The sequence below is a fragment of the Eublepharis macularius genome, chromosome 2 (assembly GCF_028583425.1).
Source record: "Eublepharis macularius isolate TG4126 chromosome 2, MPM_Emac_v1.0, whole genome shotgun sequence".
Lineage (NCBI taxonomy): Eukaryota > Metazoa > Chordata > Lepidosauria > Squamata > Eublepharidae > Eublepharis > Eublepharis macularius.
Window position 1 is genome coordinate 199,395,721 of NC_072791.1, and position 21,770 is coordinate 199,417,490.

The 21,770-nt window shown below is 41.1% G+C and overlaps 1 protein-coding gene across 1 annotated transcript in view; it reads left to right on the forward strand.

Annotated features, from left to right (window-relative positions):
- The window catches only part of METAP1D (methionyl aminopeptidase type 1D, mitochondrial), a 91,710-nt gene that overhangs the window by 66,973 nt on the left and 2,967 nt on the right, over positions 1–21,770 (forward strand). Inside the window, exons 6-7 of the mRNA XM_054972545.1 lie at positions 5,339–5,502; positions 20,038–20,135. Coding sequence (XP_054828520.1) covers positions 5,339–5,502; positions 20,038–20,135 — 262 coding nt within the window. The remainder of the gene's footprint in view (positions 1–5,338; positions 5,503–20,037; positions 20,136–21,770) is intronic.

Below are 21,770 nucleotides of genomic sequence, written 5' to 3' on the forward strand. Positions count from 1 at the left end.
ATTAGTATAACTGATTTGCATATGCCACACCCCCTGACATCACCTGTTCTGGCTGTTTTGAACCCAATCCAGACTGAAACGGGCCCAAAATGGCCAAGAGTCAGGTGGGCGGGGCCACCTGACATGTGACCTCTTGGGGGAACTGCCGGAACTGCGTTCCTGTGCGTTCCCCCTCGAAATGAGCCCTGCCTGTAACTATGAAGTCCAACCAATGACTTGGGCTGCCAACATAATTAAAGTAGCACATTGGATTTGGCAAGACAGTTTGTTCTGCTTCCTTCTGGTTCAACAGTCCTTGTCCTAGTCTTTCTGGTAACTTCCTTTTAATGAAGTCAGGTTTGGATTGCTCTAGCATCCACCATTTCCATGGAAATGCAAAACCTCTAGAATTTCTCATTAACAGGGTCACAAGAGGTATTGCCAAACTTTCCTTCATGCATGGTATTGCCAAACTTTCCTTCATGCATGTCCTGATCTTTTATGCTCTGGCTATCAGTAAATCTAATTCTCAGTATGGCTCCATCTGTAGATTTTTAAATCCGGAGATCGGGGCTGTGAACTTATCAGACAGATCTTTCTACAAACCTGAGAAAAGCCCTGGGAATGCAGAAAAATCTGAAATCGTAAAAAAAAAAAAAGCATTGAGAGGTTAAACCCCTTCCCCCAAATAATAGAAGCAGCTCCTGTACCTTTAAGAAGAGAGAGCTCTGTGTTCATTATGGGAGTTGCTGGGTGACCTGAACATTATTGTCAGCCTTCAAACTGTGATTTCTGTCAGTAAAAGGCAGGGGGAGGGGCAGGGCCCCTCATGAGGGAGGCCTGGAGGCAAACACACAACTCATGCAGCCCAGCCCCTAACTGCTTATTATTGTTTGACAGCAGCCACCTCACAGAAGCCAGTTAGAGTTTCAGATGAAGCTCTGCGAGATCCAGATTTGAATCTCCTCTGCCATAGAAACTCACTGGGTAACCTTGGGTCAATCTGTCTCACAGGGTTGTTGTTAAGATAAAATGAAGAAGAATGTAAGCTGCTTTGAGTCCCCATTGTGGAGAGGCAGGGTATAAATGAAATAAATATTGTTGAAGATGGGGGGCAGATAAAAGGTAGGTTGGTTGGGGATGGGGTGCCATTCCCTCGCCCGGGGTGGGGGATCCCCTGCTCCCACCCTCCCCTCCCGTGTGCCCATTTACTTGGCCGGTGGGGGGGCGTGCTCCCCAGGGTACCCCCCCGGGCAGTGCAGCCTGCCTCCAGGTGGTGCAACATGCTCCCGTGGCCACAGTGGCCCAAATCGCAATCCGCAGCACCCTGCAACGGGCCTGTTTCAGGCTGAATGGTGCTGCTCGGGGAGTGCGGGGGAGCGCCCTTTGCCCTGCGCAGTGACATCACTTCTCAGAAGTAACATCACTACGCAAGCTGAGAGCACACGCAAAGAAAGAAACCCGGGATGAGGTAGGGTAAGTGCCAGGCTCCCAATCTCCTGCCAGGGGACCTGGTAACCCTAGTTGGGGAGTGCAAAGAAGAGAAAGACATAGTGAAAGGGGAGACAATATATGGGCTTTCACGGAAAAAGGAAATAGTGAGGGAGAGAAAATAAGATTCCCCACACAAGCCCTTGCGGGTCTTCCACTTGTATGTGTCTAAAACTGTAGTTCTAAACATACTTCCTGGCTAGCAAATCCTACTGAATTCAGTGGCGCAGATTTTTCAGTATACATCTTTAGAGTCTGGATATAACTCACGAGTGTACTCTTGTTTATTCCCACAAATGTGTTTGTTTGCTTAGAAAATGTGTATGCTACCTTTCCAGATACCTGCTTGAGGCTATGGGCTTGCTGTGGGTTCAAAATCTATTTTTGTACTCTGATTACTCATCTCCTAATCCTTGCTTTTCAAGTAGCATTGAAATATAAACATTTCATAAAGTTCATTCCTAATTTTTCTTTATCATCATAAAGTGCTTGCTGCTATTATAAAATTAAAATAACAAAGTCTCCAGGAATATCTGCTTCCTGCTGTTATTGATTGTCCTCCTTTTGGTATGATGTTTTAACGCTTGCATCAGATTTGTTGTTCTATCATAATTGATAGCTAATATGTCTGAGGAAGATTTTTCTTGGTGGCGTTTATAATTGACCTTTTTAATGGGCATTTCATAGATAGAAACAATGATTGTGGTCCAGAAAAGGACAATTATGGTAGATAGCATTCTACAGTAATTTGTTTATGGTTGCATACAAGATCTATAAAATGATTAAATAATAATCTTCTGTCCGTCTAATGTCAATGCTTTTCTGTGAGTACAAATTATCTTGGAATAACAAACTATTTTTAATATATTTTTAAATATATTTTGCTCTGTTAATATTTTGGGGGGGATAGAGAATACACAGAAAAGTGTTTTATTTACTCGACTCACATGGTCTTTATGTGGCGTTTTAAGAGTTAGTGAAACAAATTCTTTGTACTTCACTGACCACCAACCTATTACGGCTCTTAACCAGTAATTATCACGTAGAGCTGTCCTACATCTTTGGTAGACAGTCATAATTTTAGCACTGATACTTATAAAACTACAATATGCTACTTCCTCTGATGTTTATGCATCTTAAAAATATAAATTATAAAAAGATGTATTGGTTGTTACTGTGCTTAATAAGGCCTAAACACTGTCAACAATATTTATTATCAGGGCTTTTTTTCTGGGAAAAGAGGGGGTGGAACTCAGTGGGTTGACCTCGGAGAAAATGGTCACATGGCTGGTGGCCCCCGCCCCCTGATCTCCAGACAGAGGGGAGTTTAGATTGCCCTCCGCGCTGCTGAGCGGCGCGGAGGGCAATCTAAACTCCCCTCTGCCTGGAGATCAGGGGGCGGGGCCACCAGCCCATGTGACCATTTTCAAGAGGTTCTGGAACTCCGTTCCCCCGCGTTCCCCCTGAAAAAAAGCCCTGTTTATTATTATAAATCCTACTTTTCAAAATTCAGGAACGATCGTTAAGATTATACAGGTTTATGCGATCAACTCTTTCACTATGCTTATTTTCTTTCTGTGTGGTGGGGGACCGTGGATTTTTGTATTTGAAGGACTGAGGAAACATAAACAAAAGGATCCTGAAAACTGTCTTAGGGACTGAGAGAAAAGAATTAATAATTTGACAGAGCCTGGTTAAATGTATAAAGGGAGAGCCAGCTTCTCTGGATTTCTGTGGACGTAGTTGAGCAAACACAGCTGTGATGCAAAATCTCCCTTCATGGGTCGTGGTGAGGGGAGTGGCTTCTATACACTGGATACAATCCACGGCAAGTTAGTAATGGAGTATACATGTAATTCTCGGCACATTTATTCAGAAGTTGGTCACAGGGCATTCAAAAAGACTTCCTTCTTCATAAGAGTGCTTAAGATTGCTGGATACAGTTAAGCACTTCAGTTTGTAATTCTGTAAAACTTACTGGGAGTAAGCCCCATTGAATATAGTGGAACTTATTTCCAAGTGAACATGCATAGGATCAGATTGTAAATCACACTGAATTTGGTGGGAGAATCTAAATGTGTCCGGATTGCATCTGCTCACTTGGATCCAGCCAGCTTTTTCATGCAGTCTTGCCTAATTCTCCTCTTTACTACAACCCCCGTCCTACACATCTTTAACCTGAACATATCCTTTAAATCCCACCAGAACCACCTCTCTCTTTTTTTCCCCAGCAGAAAAGCTGGTGGCATCTAACTCACTCTCTTCTAATATCTCTGTTAAAACCTAACTCTCTTTTCAGATAATGGGGGTGATTGTTATCCAATCCTATGCATGTTTACTTGGAAATAAGTCGCTCTGAATTCGCTAGGATGTGCACCTAGAGAATGGGACCTTAATGGTTCAGGATGTGTATGGGATTGTTTTCAGAGTAACCTTCACTTGCATTTAGGAAGTAGCATTTCAGTAAACTGTAGTCACAACCAATTAAAAATGGGACTTCTCATATATATATATTTTGTTTAGAACTTCTGAGTGCTTGATTGTACATAGGGCTGTAGCAATAGATGGGAAGATTCTATAATGTTAGATGTGGAATTATCTGTTCAGAAATTACTGACAAATCCCTGTTGTCTGATACTATAGTGTCAAAGGTAATCTTTTGTTTCTCTGAGAGCATTTCATTTCTATTCAGTGTGAGGCATACTGCCAGAATTATCATCTCCCCCCCTCCCCCCTTAAAAAAATTCAGATAGATAGATACATTCTTCTCCTTTAGTAACACATGGTTGTATGTATTATTTTTAAAGGTATCAGCTGGAAAGGACTAAGCTGTACTGAATTTGGAGCTATTCACATTTTAGTCCATTCCATCACATTCATTTAGTCCATTTTTTGCATGATATATGCTACCCTGTGTTTGAATTACAGTGTACACATACACTTATGTGAAATACAGGTGGTAACTGGTGCTATTTTAAAGAAATTGAAAGTAGTTTTGTCCAAAATAAAATCCCATCCACATGAGGAACACTGGCTCTGCATTGTATTTTGGATTACTAACTTTTAAAATGTAAACTTCTTCCTAACATCTAAGTTTGGTGCTGTCTTAATTTAAAGATAACATATGATCTTCTAAGTGCCGTACACTGGCATCACCTTAGCATCTCTTTGTGCTCACCCAGTCTAACCTGTTTATGGGAAAGAAGGGACAGGCGTTCGGTATGAGTGTTGTGGGATTTAAATTTACATTTGGTTGGTAGCCCCTCGAGAAATGAAATTGGTGACACAGATAAACACTTCAGGGGCCGAAGGTAAACATGAGCAGTTCAAGACCTTATGGGATAATATGGGCAACTAATCCGTGGGCCTTTATCTCATCTTCTCCCACCGCTCCTTTTGGCATTTCATTTTCATAAAGATAATTTCTACATCGTTATAAGTTTTTCCCATCCTTAACGTCTGTGCTTCTCCCAACGTTTCACTGAAATTCTGCACTCTTAAGACTCCTTAAATTCTATTGCGATCAATGGGACTTGAACAGCCTGACTCTAGGCAGGAGTTATAGCTTTAACATGCAACTTTTTAAAATGTTTTGGCATGCCTCTGCAAAGGAAACCCGCACCTAAGATTTATTTTTTTTTTACACACTGCCAATCTTCATGTTACCCTGGTTAGTTACAAACCACATTTCCACCCTCACCCCCACTTAGACTTCTCTCTCCTGATATATTAGTATTACCATCATGCAATATATATTGTATGTTACCTTTAAAAATATCACAAAGAGAGCTTAGGAATGTACTTTAATTAGCACCCGTAAAGTGCAATTGCCTTTTTTTTAAAAAAAAACTTTTCTGCATCTGTTTAGGTGTATTTCAATGGCTACCATGGTGACACTTCCGAAACAATTTTAGTGGGCAATGTGGATGAATCTGGTCAAAAGTTAGTGGAGGTTGCCAGGAAATGTAGAGATGAAGCAATTGCAGCTTGCGGACCTGGGGCTCCTTTCTCTGTAATTGGAAACACGATCAGGTAAGCCTTCTTCTGACAAGTAAAGGGAGGGCTGGCAAGAGGGACAAAGGTTATTGGTGGTTTGGTATAAGGCTGATGACACGTTTTGTGATTCAGAACCATCATTTCGGTCTGATATCACTATGTGAACTGCCAGCCTGTAATGTTGTTCCCTGGGTAAGAAAAGGATTTTTAAAAAGTAACTCACACTAGGCAGGGTCAACAGAGACACCTCCCAGACTGGCTTCAGTCACACTTTGGTAGGTGTGATTGTGGAGTTGGACTGACTGTCTTAATAAAAACGAGGTTTGAAAAAGGGAGCATGGTTATATATTTGTTGCATGAGAAATAATGTCAGCAAGCTATGAACTCAAACTAGGGCGAACTACTACAAGTCTTCCAAAATATTCAGTGATAGAAATTCATCCCTTTCGTACCAAATTACATGCAAATATAATAAAGACATCCTTAGACTGCCTCCCCCCTTTTTGTATTAATCCTGATGCAATGATAAAATTAAAAAGACAGATTGTGTTTGGGTTGATTAAAACATATTACTGGTTTCTTTTTAGCGTTTCTGCACAATTTTTTTTTAAAGTTCCATCTTATGCCTTTTCATTAATATGTTTACTAATAGCTACCAGAGGGGAAAAGAATCTTGATGGCTATAAAAATGTACATGGCTCAGAATCTTGAAAGAGGCTGTTTCCCCTCCTCCATGGTATGAATCTTCAAATACTTTAAGAGGAATGGTGGAGGGGGGGGGGGTGCAGCAAAATATCAGTTTGATGTATTTATAGCTTTAAAAATATTGTAACAGAGTCTGAATCAAACTTTAGTAAAACCACTTTGGGTTATATCTGAGAAGCTTTTATTGAAGACTTTGTATAAAATTGTGTTTTTGACAGTTTTAAATTATAGGCTAACTAGCCTGGGGAAAAAAGATAGTGTCTTTCTGTTCTTTCATAGGAAATGTTGAATCAGACCCCTACTGGGAAAAGAAATTTAATGCATATCTCACTATCTTACTGTCCATGAATATAATAGAAGTGAATTCAAAATGTAGTTTTATTTTTGCAAATGGGATGAGTCTATGGATGCACCTCCGTATTTTTGAACACCTAGAGTTCAACAAATTTACTGGTGGTGCTCTTGCATTTTAACAAAATTTATTCTCGAGTCGAAGGGGGCACAGAAGACGAGATTCTTATTCAAGCATTCTCTCGAGCACTGCATTCATGGCTGTGTCTAAAGGGCATGTCAGCCTTTGATTCTCTCTGAGAGGTAATTATCCTTTTCCTGTCACGGAACAACAAATGATAGCTAACTACAGAGGCACATTTGCAGTAGTCACATTCATCAACTGCAGGAGAAAAAAAATTCAATTTAATTGTGCAACACAGCTGCACATAGGCTTTTTGAGCATTTCTGTTGTTCTCCCTGTCTTGCTATTCCTCCCTACCAGATCTATTTTTTAAACTTTTTTTTCCCCTCTCTGCTTATTTTTTTTTCTCTCCCCCCCCCCCTTTTTTGTCTCTTCTTCCATTTTTACTCTCTGTACTTTCTTGTTAAAGTAATTTTCCTTTGTGGCTCTCATTCTTTTTCCCCCCCATTGAAGGCTATGAATGTAGAAAATTATCACAATTACTCATATAATTGAGCCTCTTTGTAGCAAGTGCAACTCCAGTAGCCTTTCTCCATCATGAAAATGGTTTCATTATAGGGTTTTTCATATTCTCTGACACCATCTACACAGAGGAACAGGCGTGCAGATGAGATGTACTAGGAATAGGGTAGAGCAGGAAGGTCACAGTGGGAATAATTAGTTCTGCTATGGAAAGAGCATCTAGGCCTTTTTACTGCTACATAAATGTACTGTCCGTGGCTTTTAGTCACAAAAAAACTTGCTAACAAATGGAGCTCCCGCCTACTACTTTGAAAAAAAGATTTGTATCAACACTACAATTTTCCATCATTAAGACTAATAACACAGAGCCTAGTATACATCAAGGGGAATAAAAAGAAAAATCTCACATTCAAGTGGCGGCTGGGTGCTGACCTTTGTTCCCCCTTTTTTGTGTACGACTTAACTCTTTACAAAAAAAGAGAGAGAGAGAGAGCCACACGCCACACCAACGCGCAGGTGAACTTCAGCCAGTGCTAGTAAAGTATGGCATTCACTTGGAAAAAATCTGATAAATCTCCATGCGGGGTAATGCATTTCATTAGATTACTACATTAATTCTAGTTGCATTTATTTTTGTGAAAAAGGCAGAGAAGACAGGCAGAAAGTGACATTGGGCTCTCTCTTTTTCTCTCTTGCTATGCTGATACAGAGGTCAGTATTTTCACAGTGTGTAAATGTGTATGCAAAGCTGTGTTGAAAAGCAAATTAATCTGGATTGGTCCGTGGTCACAATTACATACAAAATCACAGACCACGATCATCAGGGCTATTCTCTCCCACCCCGATATCTTATTCTGTGATTAAATATGCTGGTTTTGTTTAAATCTTCATATCATTACAGATTGCAGGCTTATTTGGGCCTGTTACAATTTTGTTAATTTTGTTTGTTTGTTTTATATTCGCCAACAACCAAATTAGAAATTGGCGTGAAAAATGTATCAATTTCTGCCTTCTCGGCGTTAGTGGAAAGGCTCATTCAAAATCTGAATGGGTTCTACAAATGTGCTCAGTATCTTTTCAGAGTGTATTTTTAGATTCCACAGAAAAGTGAAATAATTTTTAAATATGGGATGGGATTTTAAAGGCTCATTCAAAATCTGAATGGGTTCTACAAATGTGCTCAGTATCTTTTCAGAGTGTATTTTTAGATTCCACAGAAAAGTGAAATAATTTTTAAATATAGGATGGGATTTTAAAGAATTCTGTAATTCCAGAATTTTCTTTAATTCTGGAATGTGGAGTTAAAGAATCACTGCATATTTTCTAGTGTGTCTATCAGACAAATACATAAGTTTTTTAAAAAAATTGCATGGCTGATTGGTTTCCTTTACCTAAGCTGGTTTGTTGGTGTCCATTTAAACTGGTCACCAAACCTCAGAGGAAGCATAATGGAAACAGAATTGTTGACCTTCACTTCTCTTTTTGTACACATCATGAGATTTTTCTTTTTTAACTTTCTTGAAATCCTGTACAAAATTACAGTTTCTTACAAATAGCAAATCAGGATCCCTGAAAATGGTTGCCTAGATCCAAACAAATGAAAACATCGTTGTAGTTAAATAAAAACCAATTTCAAACTTGTAGTTAAAATTACTGAGATAGGAGTATCAATAAATGGTTTCTAAATGTTTTAACTTATAAATATATGTTTTGATATTAACTTAGAACAATACAAAGGCAGACTTTTAAAAAAGAAATCTGTTTCTATCAGATTATGCACATTTAAACAATAAGTGGCTCAGGCAAAATAAGTCATTTTAATGTCATCTGTGATAGATTTTCTTTGACAGCTACTGTAAATTACAATTACACTGCTTCTCTGTGCACTTGAAAGTAAGCATTGCAATAAATTATCTTTTATTTCAATCCATCATGTCTACCTTTCAGAAACAGAGCACCTCAAATAAAAGTTCAGCACTATTGTAAGGAAAAATATAGTAATTTGTGTTAGTTTGAAACTAAAATGTACCTTTCTTTAATGGAGAAGCCCACAATTGTGGATTTTCAAAAATATTACTAATTATACTTCATCATTCATTGTCATTAGAGGGAATCCCTGAACTTGCTTGTTTCCGTAGCCTAAGATTGCTACTTAAGGAAAATATCTTAAGCACTCCCAACAGTATTGTGTAAGCAAACAAGGTAAGGCAGTATGGTACTATTTAATTAATCTTTTAAAATGTATGTTCCAGAGTTGGGCTGGTTCTTCATAACAGGTTACTCCAAGTATGCCTTGATTAGCATTGACTTACTGTTGTGTTTGGTCACATGCTCAGTTCCAGATCAGAAATAAAATCTACGCCTTTCACATGTTTGGCTATTAGGAGGCAACTGCTGAATTGGCTGGTTATGGTTTGGTTTCCATCACCCTCTTTCTCCGTCTTCTGGTTTTCCTTGTTTCTAAATAATCAGTTTTATTTCATTTTCACACTTTGAGGGTTAGCGGAATAACACTGACATTAGCAAGTCTTGTCTTGCAAATCTACAGGGAGATGCAGCTATGTAAAAGAAGAAGAAAAAGAACTAAACCACTGCTTTAGCTCTTAGATCAAGGCGGGGGACAAAAGATAGGATTTGAGGGAGCATATGAGGACAGTCTAGGTTCCATCCACAAAAGATGAGATTTATATGTCTGGGGGGGAGGGGTAGACCGACAGAGTAATTGTAAACAGAGATATACCCTTCTAAGTCCATGGACTTCAGTGGATTGAGAACGATGTAACTATCTTAGGAGCATACTGTAAAGTACTGAAATAGCTTTTATAATTTTAAGCATGGTAACACCGACAAGATTAAGGCCAATTTAGAGTGTGTTCTCTTTTTTGTCCATAGCTTTCTTAGCTATAAGCCTCCATGGAGAAATGTGATTTGTGAAGGGGTGCGCTTCCTGGGTACAGGTCACAGTGGCAATTTTTCCATTTGCTGCCATCATAGGAGCTTCTGTAATTGTATCTGTGACCACTGAGTTAACATACAATGTGTCTTCACAAGATCATATTCCCAGGACAGGTGGTGCTGGTTCACATGCACAAAAAATGGCTTGTATGAGCCACCCAAAGACTGGGAAATACTTGCAGCGCAGACCATGTAAGTTGGGTATACTTTTAAAAAACAGCAATGAAAACCAACATTTTTTTTAAAAAAAAGCAATGAAGTCTTAATGCCATTAAGGCTTTCCTTCATTCCAGTGATGCTTCTAAAAGGAAAGTAATAGATCTAGTGGAGGCCAAGTAAAAAGGAGATTTGGTATCACATACATTGACGTAGAGCATTCTCAATCGTTACAGTATCACCTCAAAATTCCATGGGGCTATTCCTTTAAAGCCATTCTCCAATCAAAACTTCATTGCACGTTACAAAAGTTGCTCAAAAATTTAGCAAAATTACTAAAATGGCTTCCATGTTGAAGCTAGGTACAGTTGGACTGAAAGGTTGTACACCATTCCAACGCACCTCTTCCTGATAAAGGCCACTTCAACCTTGCAGGAAGTGACATGGAATTGTCTCATCTCAAAATGAGGCTGGGGGGGGGGGGGTTGCGTTATACACATGGAAGCTTCCCTATGTGTGATATTTACTCGACAGTGGGAATGCTTGTAGCCCAGCCTCTCTCTGGCATCCAGTGTAGTTTTGGAAGTGGCTTTAACAGATCAACCCCCTATTGAATTTTGAGGTGGTGAAATTATATTTGAGAATGTTCTTTGTCAGTTCACATACCATTGAATTGCCTGTTTACATTCCTTTCTTCTTCCTAGAAGGTGATAGTCATCTTCATCCAAGTATGTCAAATCAGTTTCCTAAGTTTTTACCTGTTCTACCTTCTAACCATCCGAGCATGTAAAGAAATCAGCAGGGCCGATCAATCAGTATTTTCCAAGGCTACAAACAACTTCTAACCTACCTTTACTGACCATCTTAAGGTCAACTTCTTGTTGTTGCTGCTGAGTCAAGAAAAGACCAGGAGATAATCCTCAAAACTGTGTTGCTAAATATTTCATTTTAAAAATTATTTCACTTGTTCCATCATTGGCAGATACAAGCAGAGCATCTCAAAAAAGAGTTTCAGTACAAGCTTAAGCAGAGTTACTTGAACTGAAGACGACTGAAAACCATGGGTTTCAACAGGATTAATTTTGCATAGTGTTGCACTGTTGGTCACTTACTCTTCAAAATGTTATACCATTTATTGACCACTATAGGAAGACTTTCCTAAATTCACTTTCTAGCTCCATATCTGCCATGGACCGGTTCTTTTCACTGTATTCGATATTGTCTTTTCTGTGTCTGTGGTCAGGTACTAGCCTATGGAATGTTGGAGGTACTGACCTGGGAAACTTGGATTCAGATTTCAGCCATTGGCTCACCAGTCAGCCTTGGCAGATTAATCCCTTTTGACCTCTCTTCTAACATCTGAAACATGGGCTTTAAACATTTTGCAGGATACAGGTCGCAAAGCCGTCTGGCAAGAGCCTCACCTCTCTCGGGAGCATAACAAAGCCAAATCCGTTGGTTAACCCAAGTGTCAGTGACTTCTCTGACAGCAAAGTGCTGAATGGAAGAAGAAAGTGCAGAAGTTTAGTTTCTGCTGCCTGTGAGTCAGAACAGTCACTGAAATAAATGCAAGTTTGGTTGATTTTTTTTCCCACTGATGATTTTACATTGTCTAATTTCTGAATTAGAGATGGAGTTTGGAGGCTTAACATGTGCCCCATAACAACAACAACAACATTCAATTTATAAACCACCCTTCAGGACAACTTAACATCCACTCAGAGTGGTTTGCAAAGTGTTATTATCCTCATGACAATCACCTTGTGAGGTGGGTGGGGCTGAGAGAGCTCTGGAAGAGCTGTGACTGAGCCAAGGTCGCCCAGCTGGCTTCAAGCGGAGGAGTGGGGAAATCAAACTCAGTTTTCCAGATTAGAGTCCCAGCACTCGTAACCACTACACTAAATGAAGGGGTGGTTGTTTTGGAAGGGGAGGATTATTTGTCATCAAAGCCACTTTGCACATGTTCAAACGCAATCTCCTCCCTTAATAATTCTGCAGGTTTCCAAGTCTGCCTCCCAGTGCTTGAAAACTTGACCCATATACCCTGTCTCAGATTAAAGCCCAGTTTATTACTGTGCCAGTCTCTGCACACCCTTTACATTTATTTAAACAAATAAAATATATTTATTTCACAGGTTTCATGAGCTCCGCCCTGTCTCAGATTAAAGCTTCAACTATTTCTGTGAAGATCTCTGTATGCCATGATATATAGATTGATATAGTTATAGTAACTATTGAATGCTCAAAGAGATGTACAAAATACAGTTAAATCCACCTCTTTTTTAAAAACTGGAAACATAATTTATGCAAGGAGCATTTCTAAAACTCGGCAGTGATGGGCAGACCTTTTTGTAAAAGATGTTCTAAAACTGTGATGCAGTCATTGGGCACAGCAGGATCTAATTTCCTGAACTTGGAACAGGGTATTTCCCCGGGTATGAAGAAGTTCAAAAGGAAGAAGATGCTTGTGCAGCCTGATAATCCATAGATGTATCACTGGCTCAGTTTCATAGAAGCAGGGCTCATTTTGAGGGGGAACGCGCCGGAACACAGTTCTGGCAGTTCCCCAAAGAGGTCGCATGACAGGTGGCCCCGCCCACTGGACTCTCAGCCATTTTGGGCTTGTTTCAGCCTGGATTGGGGCCGAAAAGGCCCGGGTCGGGCCTCTGACGGGTGGTGGATCACTCTCCTGCTCAGCAGCGGCCCGATCCTGACCATTTGGGGCCCCTTTTCAGCCATTTTCAGCCCCTTTTTGCAATTTTGGGTCCAATTTCGGCCCTGAATGGCCAGGATTGGGTCCAAAACAGCCAGTGTAGCTGATGTTAGGGGGTGAGGCATATGCAAATCATTTACGCTAATGACACACTTCCTGTGTTGTTGAGGGGCATGGCATATGCTAATGAGTTATGCTAATGAGTCCCTCCCGCTCTTTTTCTACGAAATGAGCCCTGCATAGAAGCAAAGGCTAGGCCAACTTTCAAAAGCTGCTTGCCTAAAACTATCATATTTCAAATGTCTGTTTACCCCTACTCCAGTGCCAAGAGTAATTGCTATCATGCTGGAAGCAACCTGAAGAAGTAATTTACTTAGGCCTCACTCACTCACTCACTCACTCACTCACTCACTCACTCACTCACTCACTCACTCACTGACTCATATCCTACTTTTCTCCACATTGGAAACCACAAGCAGCTCAAAGCTCAAAAATTAAGTACTGTAGTACAGAAGAAACAAATGAATAGGAGAAGGAAAGCAGCAAGGCTTCTTTCTCTGCCAGGAGTTCGTCTTGTGACCTTCAGGCTAAAGGGCCAAACAATACAATACATCTTGGAACTCTTGTGTGGGGAGATTCTGCCCCCCCATGCCATTTTTCCAATGGTGAAATGGAACTTATTTGCATAACTTTGGAACTACGCATGGAGTATTCCTGCTGAAATACTTTTGGGATACTTAATTCAACTAAACGTTGTTAATCTAATTGCATATTCTACAAATGGATACATGGATTCCTAGAGGTGGATTTCCATGTGGCTTAGTAGACTGCTGTTTTGTCCTTCCTTCTGCATGTTCGAAGGTGCCGTGCACAAAGGCAGTTTGCAAAATGGCAGGCAACTTGCATGCCTCCCGTACCCCTCATCAGCTCTTCCTCTCAGGGTCTGTACTTGATGAGGAATGAAGCAGAGTTCTATAGTAGCCTATAGGAATCTTCTCTGTGCAGCTACTGTATCCACTTTGGGACTGGATCATACCCATCATGCATCCAGTTTCTCAGCGTTCATGATAAGTAACAGCCTATAAAGGAAAGCATTAGCTTCAGAATCCAGCTGATACAAGCACTGAGGGGTCCTCCCCCCACCCCCACCATGAGTAAGCCAATCTCGGCACATTCTGCTGAAATGTGCTGAGAGTTGGATATTAGTGATTTGCAAATAACAAACGTTCTGCCCCTGGTTTTGGTGGCATCGCCCTTTTCTTTTTTGGGTGAGTGTTTTTGTAATGGCAAGTTGGAATTCAGTTCAGCTGAAACCCAAAACAATGAGACTACACACAATTTATGGATGTAGTTTTGCGTTGCTGTTTCTTCAGTGAAGTCATCAAATTACCTGTCTAGAATTTGTCTGTTTTGAAAACATCCTCTAGCAACCGTAAGCATTCATGCTGCTGTTCTGCTGATAGAGAATGGTAGTAGCACATGTGTCTTGATTTCTTGGTCCAGTCCCGTCAATATTCTTGGGTTTTTATCCAGTTATCCCAAGAAGGAAGATATGTTTAAATCCCTCTGCTGTGTATTAACTGGCTTGGGAGACACTTGAACTGCACGGTTGAAACTGAACTTACACAAAACACAATCATAGACAATGATGAATTATCTTTTGAACAAAGGCGAGCAGAGGAAGATGATACTCTCAGTTCCAGCTGCTGGGATTTGTAGCCATAGAACTTTTTTTGCAGAATGGGAAGCCAAAGAGGAAAAAATGTGCCCCTCTTCAATCAGATGTGATTTGCAGCACTGTAACACAGCATGAGACTGCACTTAGGCAGATTCCCATCTATTGTCAGGATAGAAACTCTATGAGATCTGCTGCTCAGAAGTGTCCCACTCTTCTGGTCAGAGGATTTATATGGTAATAGTTCTGTTCACTGCAAACCCACAATAAACTTGTAAGGTAGCCAAGCCCCCTGGAGGCTACGCAGTCCAGTGGACAGGCTTTTGAAGAACACGCATTCCAATTGTTGCTGAGCCACAAACAGATCACACTTCACCAACATGAATGACTCAACCCATCGGGAGGATGGTTTAAGAATTACGGCGTATGTAGCAACATGGAATAGGGGATCTTGGGAACAGAATAGCTGTAAGTTGATTCCATGAACTACTTAGACATTGAGTTCAGAAATGCTGACAAACTACTTGTGGACTTACATTCTAAATTTCCTATTGATAAGACACCTCTCAGAAATCATCCAAAAATATGGAAAACAAAATATGCACCAAAATGTCCATTTAAACAACAATAGCAAACTGATACTAAAGTCCTAGCAAGCAGAGATCTGTGAACAGTTGTGTATGCATAATTTGTGCCTTAACTGCACACCTCGTTTTCTGTCCCACACACCATGGCCCTTTTCACACTGCTTACCTGCTCCCGGGACGTTGCGAAATATCGCGCAAAAACCGCAGAAGATAGCGTCTTCTCACGAGAGTTTTGCGCGACATCGCGCAAAACTCTCGCGAGAAGACGCTATCTTCTGCGTTTTTTGCGCAATATTTCGCAACGTCCACAGAGCAGGTAAGCAGTGTGAAAAGGGCCCATATGTCATAGAGATGCACATTAATTCACATGTACATTAAAAAGTTGATACACCCCAATACGATAGTAATACCTTAGCCTTTCCCACCAACAGCGTACAGTACCTTCCATAGGTTTATTTATTTAAAACCTTAGTTTCCAATCAAAATTGCTCAGAGGGGATTCTAAATAGGTATAGAATACAATTATGGAATCACAAAATAAAATAAAATTAAGATCACAGTGGCAGTAGTAACATTACAACCTTTTAGCCATCGCCATAGCAGTTACAGAATATGCATGCTATGATACTCCATAAGAGCAAACGATGTGGCAAGAAGATTCTTTTCAATAAAATACCTTTTGCAACTAGTAGATTAGGGGTTTTTTTAACTGCAGGTTGTGTTTATCTCCTACGGTCCCCCCCTTCTTTTTTGCAGGGAATTGTGACAAAATGGCAAAAAAACCCACCCCACCCTCACTCATGCGCATGCGCATACACACAGACAAAATGTCCTGTGCTTGAATTTGTCATTATTTGTATCTCTATAACTGGCTTCGACCTCTCTGTTAGTATAACACATGTTTCTATAGATGATTGTATAATTCCAACAAAGATTTGGTAGTTTAGTTCAAATTGACATGTGAAATTCAGGCATTCCCCACCTCAGATCACCATGGTGCAGTGATAACAGAAGCCACAAATGAATGGAAGACCCCATGTACCTTAAAATGCAGGAGTTAGCCACATGGAGAGGGAGCATTTCCCCCAAAATATGATGAACAAGGAGACTGTGAAGAGGAACAAAAATGTTCTTCCACTGGGGACAGGAAGCTTTGCCCTTGCTCTGAATTGGCTTTGTGACATCATCACATAGCCAAATCTGATTAGCCATGTGGCATTATCAGGAGCCAATTCCTGATCATGAGACCCATGTTCTGGGTGGAAACAGCATGTAGTTGTAAAATAGCTTTTCCTCTTATTCTAGTCTCCTCTATAAAATTGTTTCTTCAGCATCTGCATTCTGTTAAAAAAAATCTCTTAAATCCCATCCCTTTAGAGAATCATGGAACTAAATGGAGCTACATTTAATATATAGTTCAACCCTTAGATCCTCTGGTGAGTGTTGAGGATGACTAGAAGTCTAGGCCTCATTGAGCAACTGGTCCGCTACGGTTAATTTTTAGTAGTATTCTTACATTTAAATGAAACAATAGCTACAGCTAAATTCATGAATGAAGTAGCAGACGTTTTGAGGATTTTAAACATTTGATTCCATGTTGGAAAAGCCCTCAGTTGGAGTAAGCCTGCAAACGACAGGCTCCATTAGTATCTCAAGATAAGTAGGAAGAATGCAGACAAATCCAAATAGAAAATTGATTAAATTATTTTGGCATGAGGAGAGGTGCTTGGAGAAAAGCAGAGAGAGAGATGCAAAAGAGAGGCTAGTGGTAAGCTGATGTGATGGAGGAGGAAACTGCTTATTCTTGTCAGATATCCAACATTTTCTGGCTATTTTCCTTGGGGTGGGGGCTGTTCGTTTTTAGGTATTGGTAAGAAAAATATCACTTTCCAGCTTCTCAATTTCTACATCTGTCTCTATTTTTTTATTATTATTCTGTGAAACAATGTGTTAAAAAACTCTCAGATCTTACGAAGACACTTCCCCTAGCCTGTCTTTAACTTCCCTGTTCCTTTGTGCCATTACTTAACTCCTGGTGAGTATTTAAGAGATCCATAAAGACACTTCAGCTATCATACATTTTGAGATCTATACTCTGCTGTGCTCCAAAATCAAACAAAAATACTGTAATAGCTAAAGATTTTTGTTGGGGTGGTAGGCAAGCGGTAGCTAATCTTTTGGACCTGTTCGACGGCAACAACAAAAAATCCATTTGAGGTGTTATCTGTGAGCATCATGAAAAGTTATTGACCTAGTTCTCCGCTCTTCCACTTTTCAGCAAAGAGATACTAGTCATTGTACAGGCACCTCTATTAGAGTGGTGGCGCATTCTTGAGCAAGGGTGGAAATGCATAGCTTGGTGCAAAAAAGCTGCGTGTCTCTGGACTGAAAGGAATAAAGGCTTCACCTTTGAGTGGAAATAGGTTGATTTTATTTGAAATCGAATCAGTAAGAATGCTAAGTATTTTTTTAAACACCTACAACTTTGTCAGTGCTGGTGGGGGGGGCCCCGCAATTCTTACATTGGACTAAGTAGAACCCTAAGTGGGGATCTTATGTGAAGAGCACCTATGACAACTCTATTAAGAATCACTGCCATATAGATCTCCAAAAAGCATTCACTTCCAGTTACTGCTTTTCATAACGTTTGCCCATCCTACAAACACTTTCCTGTGAGTAAACCCTATTGAACAGACTTGAGTAGGTTTCAGAGTAGTCATGCTTAGGATTGCTCACTAAGATGGCTAGGGGAATGTCTCTGCCCATTTCAAAGGTAGCATGAAGGAGGGGGACTATGGACACCCCCCCCAAGAGTTCCTTGGGGGAGCTAAAAAGTGACATGGATGTGTAGCAAGTCTGTCCTTCTAAGAGTGCAATGCAGCTCAGCTGGGGCTTTTGTAGAGCAGGAACTGGATCGACTGGAACCCGGCATTCTCCTTCAAGTGACTCTGTCCTAGTGCTTTAAGCTGATATAGTGATTATTAAATCCTAGTAAGAATACCTAAAGGGTACTGAACATCATGTCATCTTTAAATCATAGCAGCAACCTGCTAGCGGTGAGAACAGGAAAATGTAAATCAGGATTTATTTAAATGTTAACGCCAAAGTAAACCTGTGATGCATTCCACTCTGGACTTTCAGGCTTGTTTTGGACAGCTGTAAATGAGGATTATGATTCAAGTTAGTGCTTGTACTGTCCCTCTTTCATGTTGGACAGCAGTTTATTCTAAAGATATGCTTAGCCTGTGAGAACCTGAGCTGCCAGCAGGTCCATGTTGACCTTTTTGGGATCCATCTGCTCCTTGTATAAGCTTGAGCACAGTGGCTCAGGGCAAGGGTGTGCAACCTTTGGCTGTAGAGCCAAATGTGGCTTAGTACGGAACCAAATACAGCTCTTTACAAAAGAAGTGAAATCCTTTGGTTAAGTTTTATTGGTGGAGTAGGTGGGATGCTAGAATAATCAGTATGTGAAGGGAATGGCTGGCAAATTATTTTATAGGAGTGAAGGGCTTCTTAGAGATGCTTTACCGAAAGGGAAATGATAAAGGTGAATAGTTGCCAGTAGTCCATGAATGACCCATGACAGATTTATGCCAGCGCTCTAAAACAATCATGCAGGATGCTTACTGAGACCTTGTGGGTGACAGGTCCCAAGAAAGGACTTGCAGCAACCAGTGTTTGGGCTTCAGAAACTATGGATTACCCATCAATTATTATCGATGTGTTCTTCTAGTTATGCCAATGAGCTTTCTTCTGCTGGCTCTTTGATCTCTTGCTCTGAAGGTTGAGGTAGTTTGGCTCTACAGTTACAAATGGTTACTGCCCTCTGGCTTAATGGCTTCCAAGACTCTTTGCAATGCGATGCTGCAGCTTTACAGAGACCTCATCCACGTTGACAAGGTTGCAGTACAGCACTATAGCATATGTCTGCCAGAATGTGTGAAAGCAACATCAGAGGAGAGAGGAGTTCAGTCATCAGGTTTGGGGGAAATAAAAGCAGAAAGGCAGATATTCATTACCATCTCATGGCTAGTTGCTGTGACTATGGCTTTAAAGGAAAATGACAACATCAGTTTAAGTTAACATTTCCAGGGCTTTGGGGAGGAAAGCAAATAGCATTTTATGAGGTTGTAAACAAGCTTGGTATCCCCCAAATAAGACTACTAACAGTGCAGGCCAAAACAGATTTGATGCCCCTGCTATAATTCTGCAGAGTTTTGCATTGTGTGCATATTTTCCAGAGAAAATTACTTTTTCTGAGCACTGGTTTTCATTGTGTGCATGACCACTGAGGGTGACTTGATGCTTGGTGGTATTTTGAAGCACCGTCTGCCTGTTTTCATCACGAATGCAACTTTGTTTTTAAAGGGGGAGTTTCGTGTCAGGATAACTGTCTGAAATACAAGATTCATGAACTGAGATTAACTTCCTGAAGTTCTGAACAGAAGCTGAAACTGCCCCTTTCCATTTCCCTGCCCCACCCTGGCACAGAAATCTTCCTCTGTGTGACTCTGGACTTTGAAAGACTGAGCTCCCCATTCCATAGGTAAAACTCTGGGAAGAATCCCCCTGCTTTGCCAATGGGGCTTCTTTAAAAAGCTGAATGTGAATGGGAGCGCCCTCTTGGCCAGCTAAAAACCAGTCCTCAACAGACTTCCTTGTGCAGAATTGTTACTTTGTACAGAGACGGTTGTAAGCACCTGTGAAACTTCCTGCAATATACAAATGTTTTAATGGACAAGAATTTCTGCCAATGAGAAGCGTTAATGCTTTTATCCATTCTGTGGATTCTGAAGACTCTCTTTCTCCCTCTCTCTCTTTTAATGTTTGCTCTCCCTGAAAGTCATATAGTCCATCAAAATGGTTTTCGAGTCTGTCCTCACTTCATTGGGCACGGGATAGGATCTTTCTTCCATGGCCACCCTGAAGTTTGGCATCACGGTAAGGAAAGCTCCCCTTCTGGGATGTATTCACTTGGGTGACCTGGGTTACGTTTCCATTTAGCTGTCAAAGAGGTTTGGCTACTGACAGACTGAGTGGGTAGAATGTTAAAACAGTATGAGGGCAAGCTGAGCCAACACACACACACACACACACACACACACAGAGGTGTGGTGGTTGCTTGGGCCAGGCTGTGCTGGTGTCATGGATGTAGGTTACCATGCTTTTGAGGGGCAGCCAACACCTCAAAAGCTGCCAGGACAGCGTGTGTTGTGTTATGTACCGTCAAGTCGCCTCTGACCTATGGCAACCCTATGAAGGAAAGACCTCCAAAATGTCCTATCATTAACAGACTTGCTCAGATCCTGCAAACTGGAGGACGTGGCTTCTTTTATTGAGCCAGGACAGTAGCCCAGCAGGAACTTTTCCAGTCAAAGGGCTAATTAAAAAAAAAACACTGGGAGGAAGGTGGTGAGGGGGAAAAAATCTAGGACGAGGAGCTGAAATCTGTGCTGACAGATTCGTAGAGGTAGGCGCCACCGCTCTGCACGAATGGGGCAGTGGGATTATTGGACTGAGGGACACGTCAGAAAAACAAAAAAGGCTGGCGATGCCATCGTGATCCAGCCAAGTCCCAGGACTGCGTTTTGTTCTTCTCGCCTTTTGCCATCTCCAGTTCCATCCTCTCCATGCTGTGCTTTGGTGTAGCACCAGCAGATCTCCCTTCTGTGCCTTCTAGGGGGCTTCTGCTAGCTAGAGGCTTTTTTGTGTTTGTGAGTGAAGAGACTGGTCACCAGGTCTCCCCTGTGGAGCTTATTAATCGATATGGATCGGGACAGGAGGTAGCCCTCAGCTGCCTACAGTTTGGTGACATACAAACATATTGTCCTAAGAGATCAACTCGTCGTATCACTCCTGACTTGTTGAAGCAGTAAAGCCTTGGAACAGAGCCCCTCCCTGATTTAGCCACGGCCTGCAAAAGATAATGTTCCCCCGCGCCAAACCCTTTTAGGGGCAGCAACCTATTTGGTCTCTTGGTGCTAAGTTTGGTCTAGCCCGCGCCCTCTCTGATGCCAAACCGCTCTCCGAGTGAGGGGCTGTCCCAGCAAGCATTTTTGGCCATGGCTCTTACCCTGTTCATTTTTGAGCTGACCCAAGGAAGGGGATACCCAGTCAGAGCTCGCTGGTGAACTACTGCTGGTAGCAGAAGAAAATCAGAAGCGCCAAGTTTCTTTTATCACTGAATGATCCCCAATTCCTTGCTCTAGCTTCTCCCTTTATAATTACGGAGCTGTGCTCTTTGAGAAGAAATAATGCTCATTTTAAAATTATGGAAATAATTTCCATTATATGCTTAGAACTCTTAAGCAAAGGCTAAGGAGAGAAGTAGGAAGCAATCCTAAGCAGGTCTGTTCAAAAGTAAGTTCATGTTATTCAATGGGCCTTACTCCAAGGAAAGTTTTTTCCCCCTTTTAAGCATTGCAGCCATAGTATGTAGAGAAGAATTTGGAATAAGCCCTACAAATCCAAATTGACAAAATCAGCTGTCAATCTACTGTGCTTACCCATCTGCTAAGAAGTAAGCCCCATTATTGCAACCGAGCTTATTTGCAAAGAAAGAGCCTCTTGATTCAG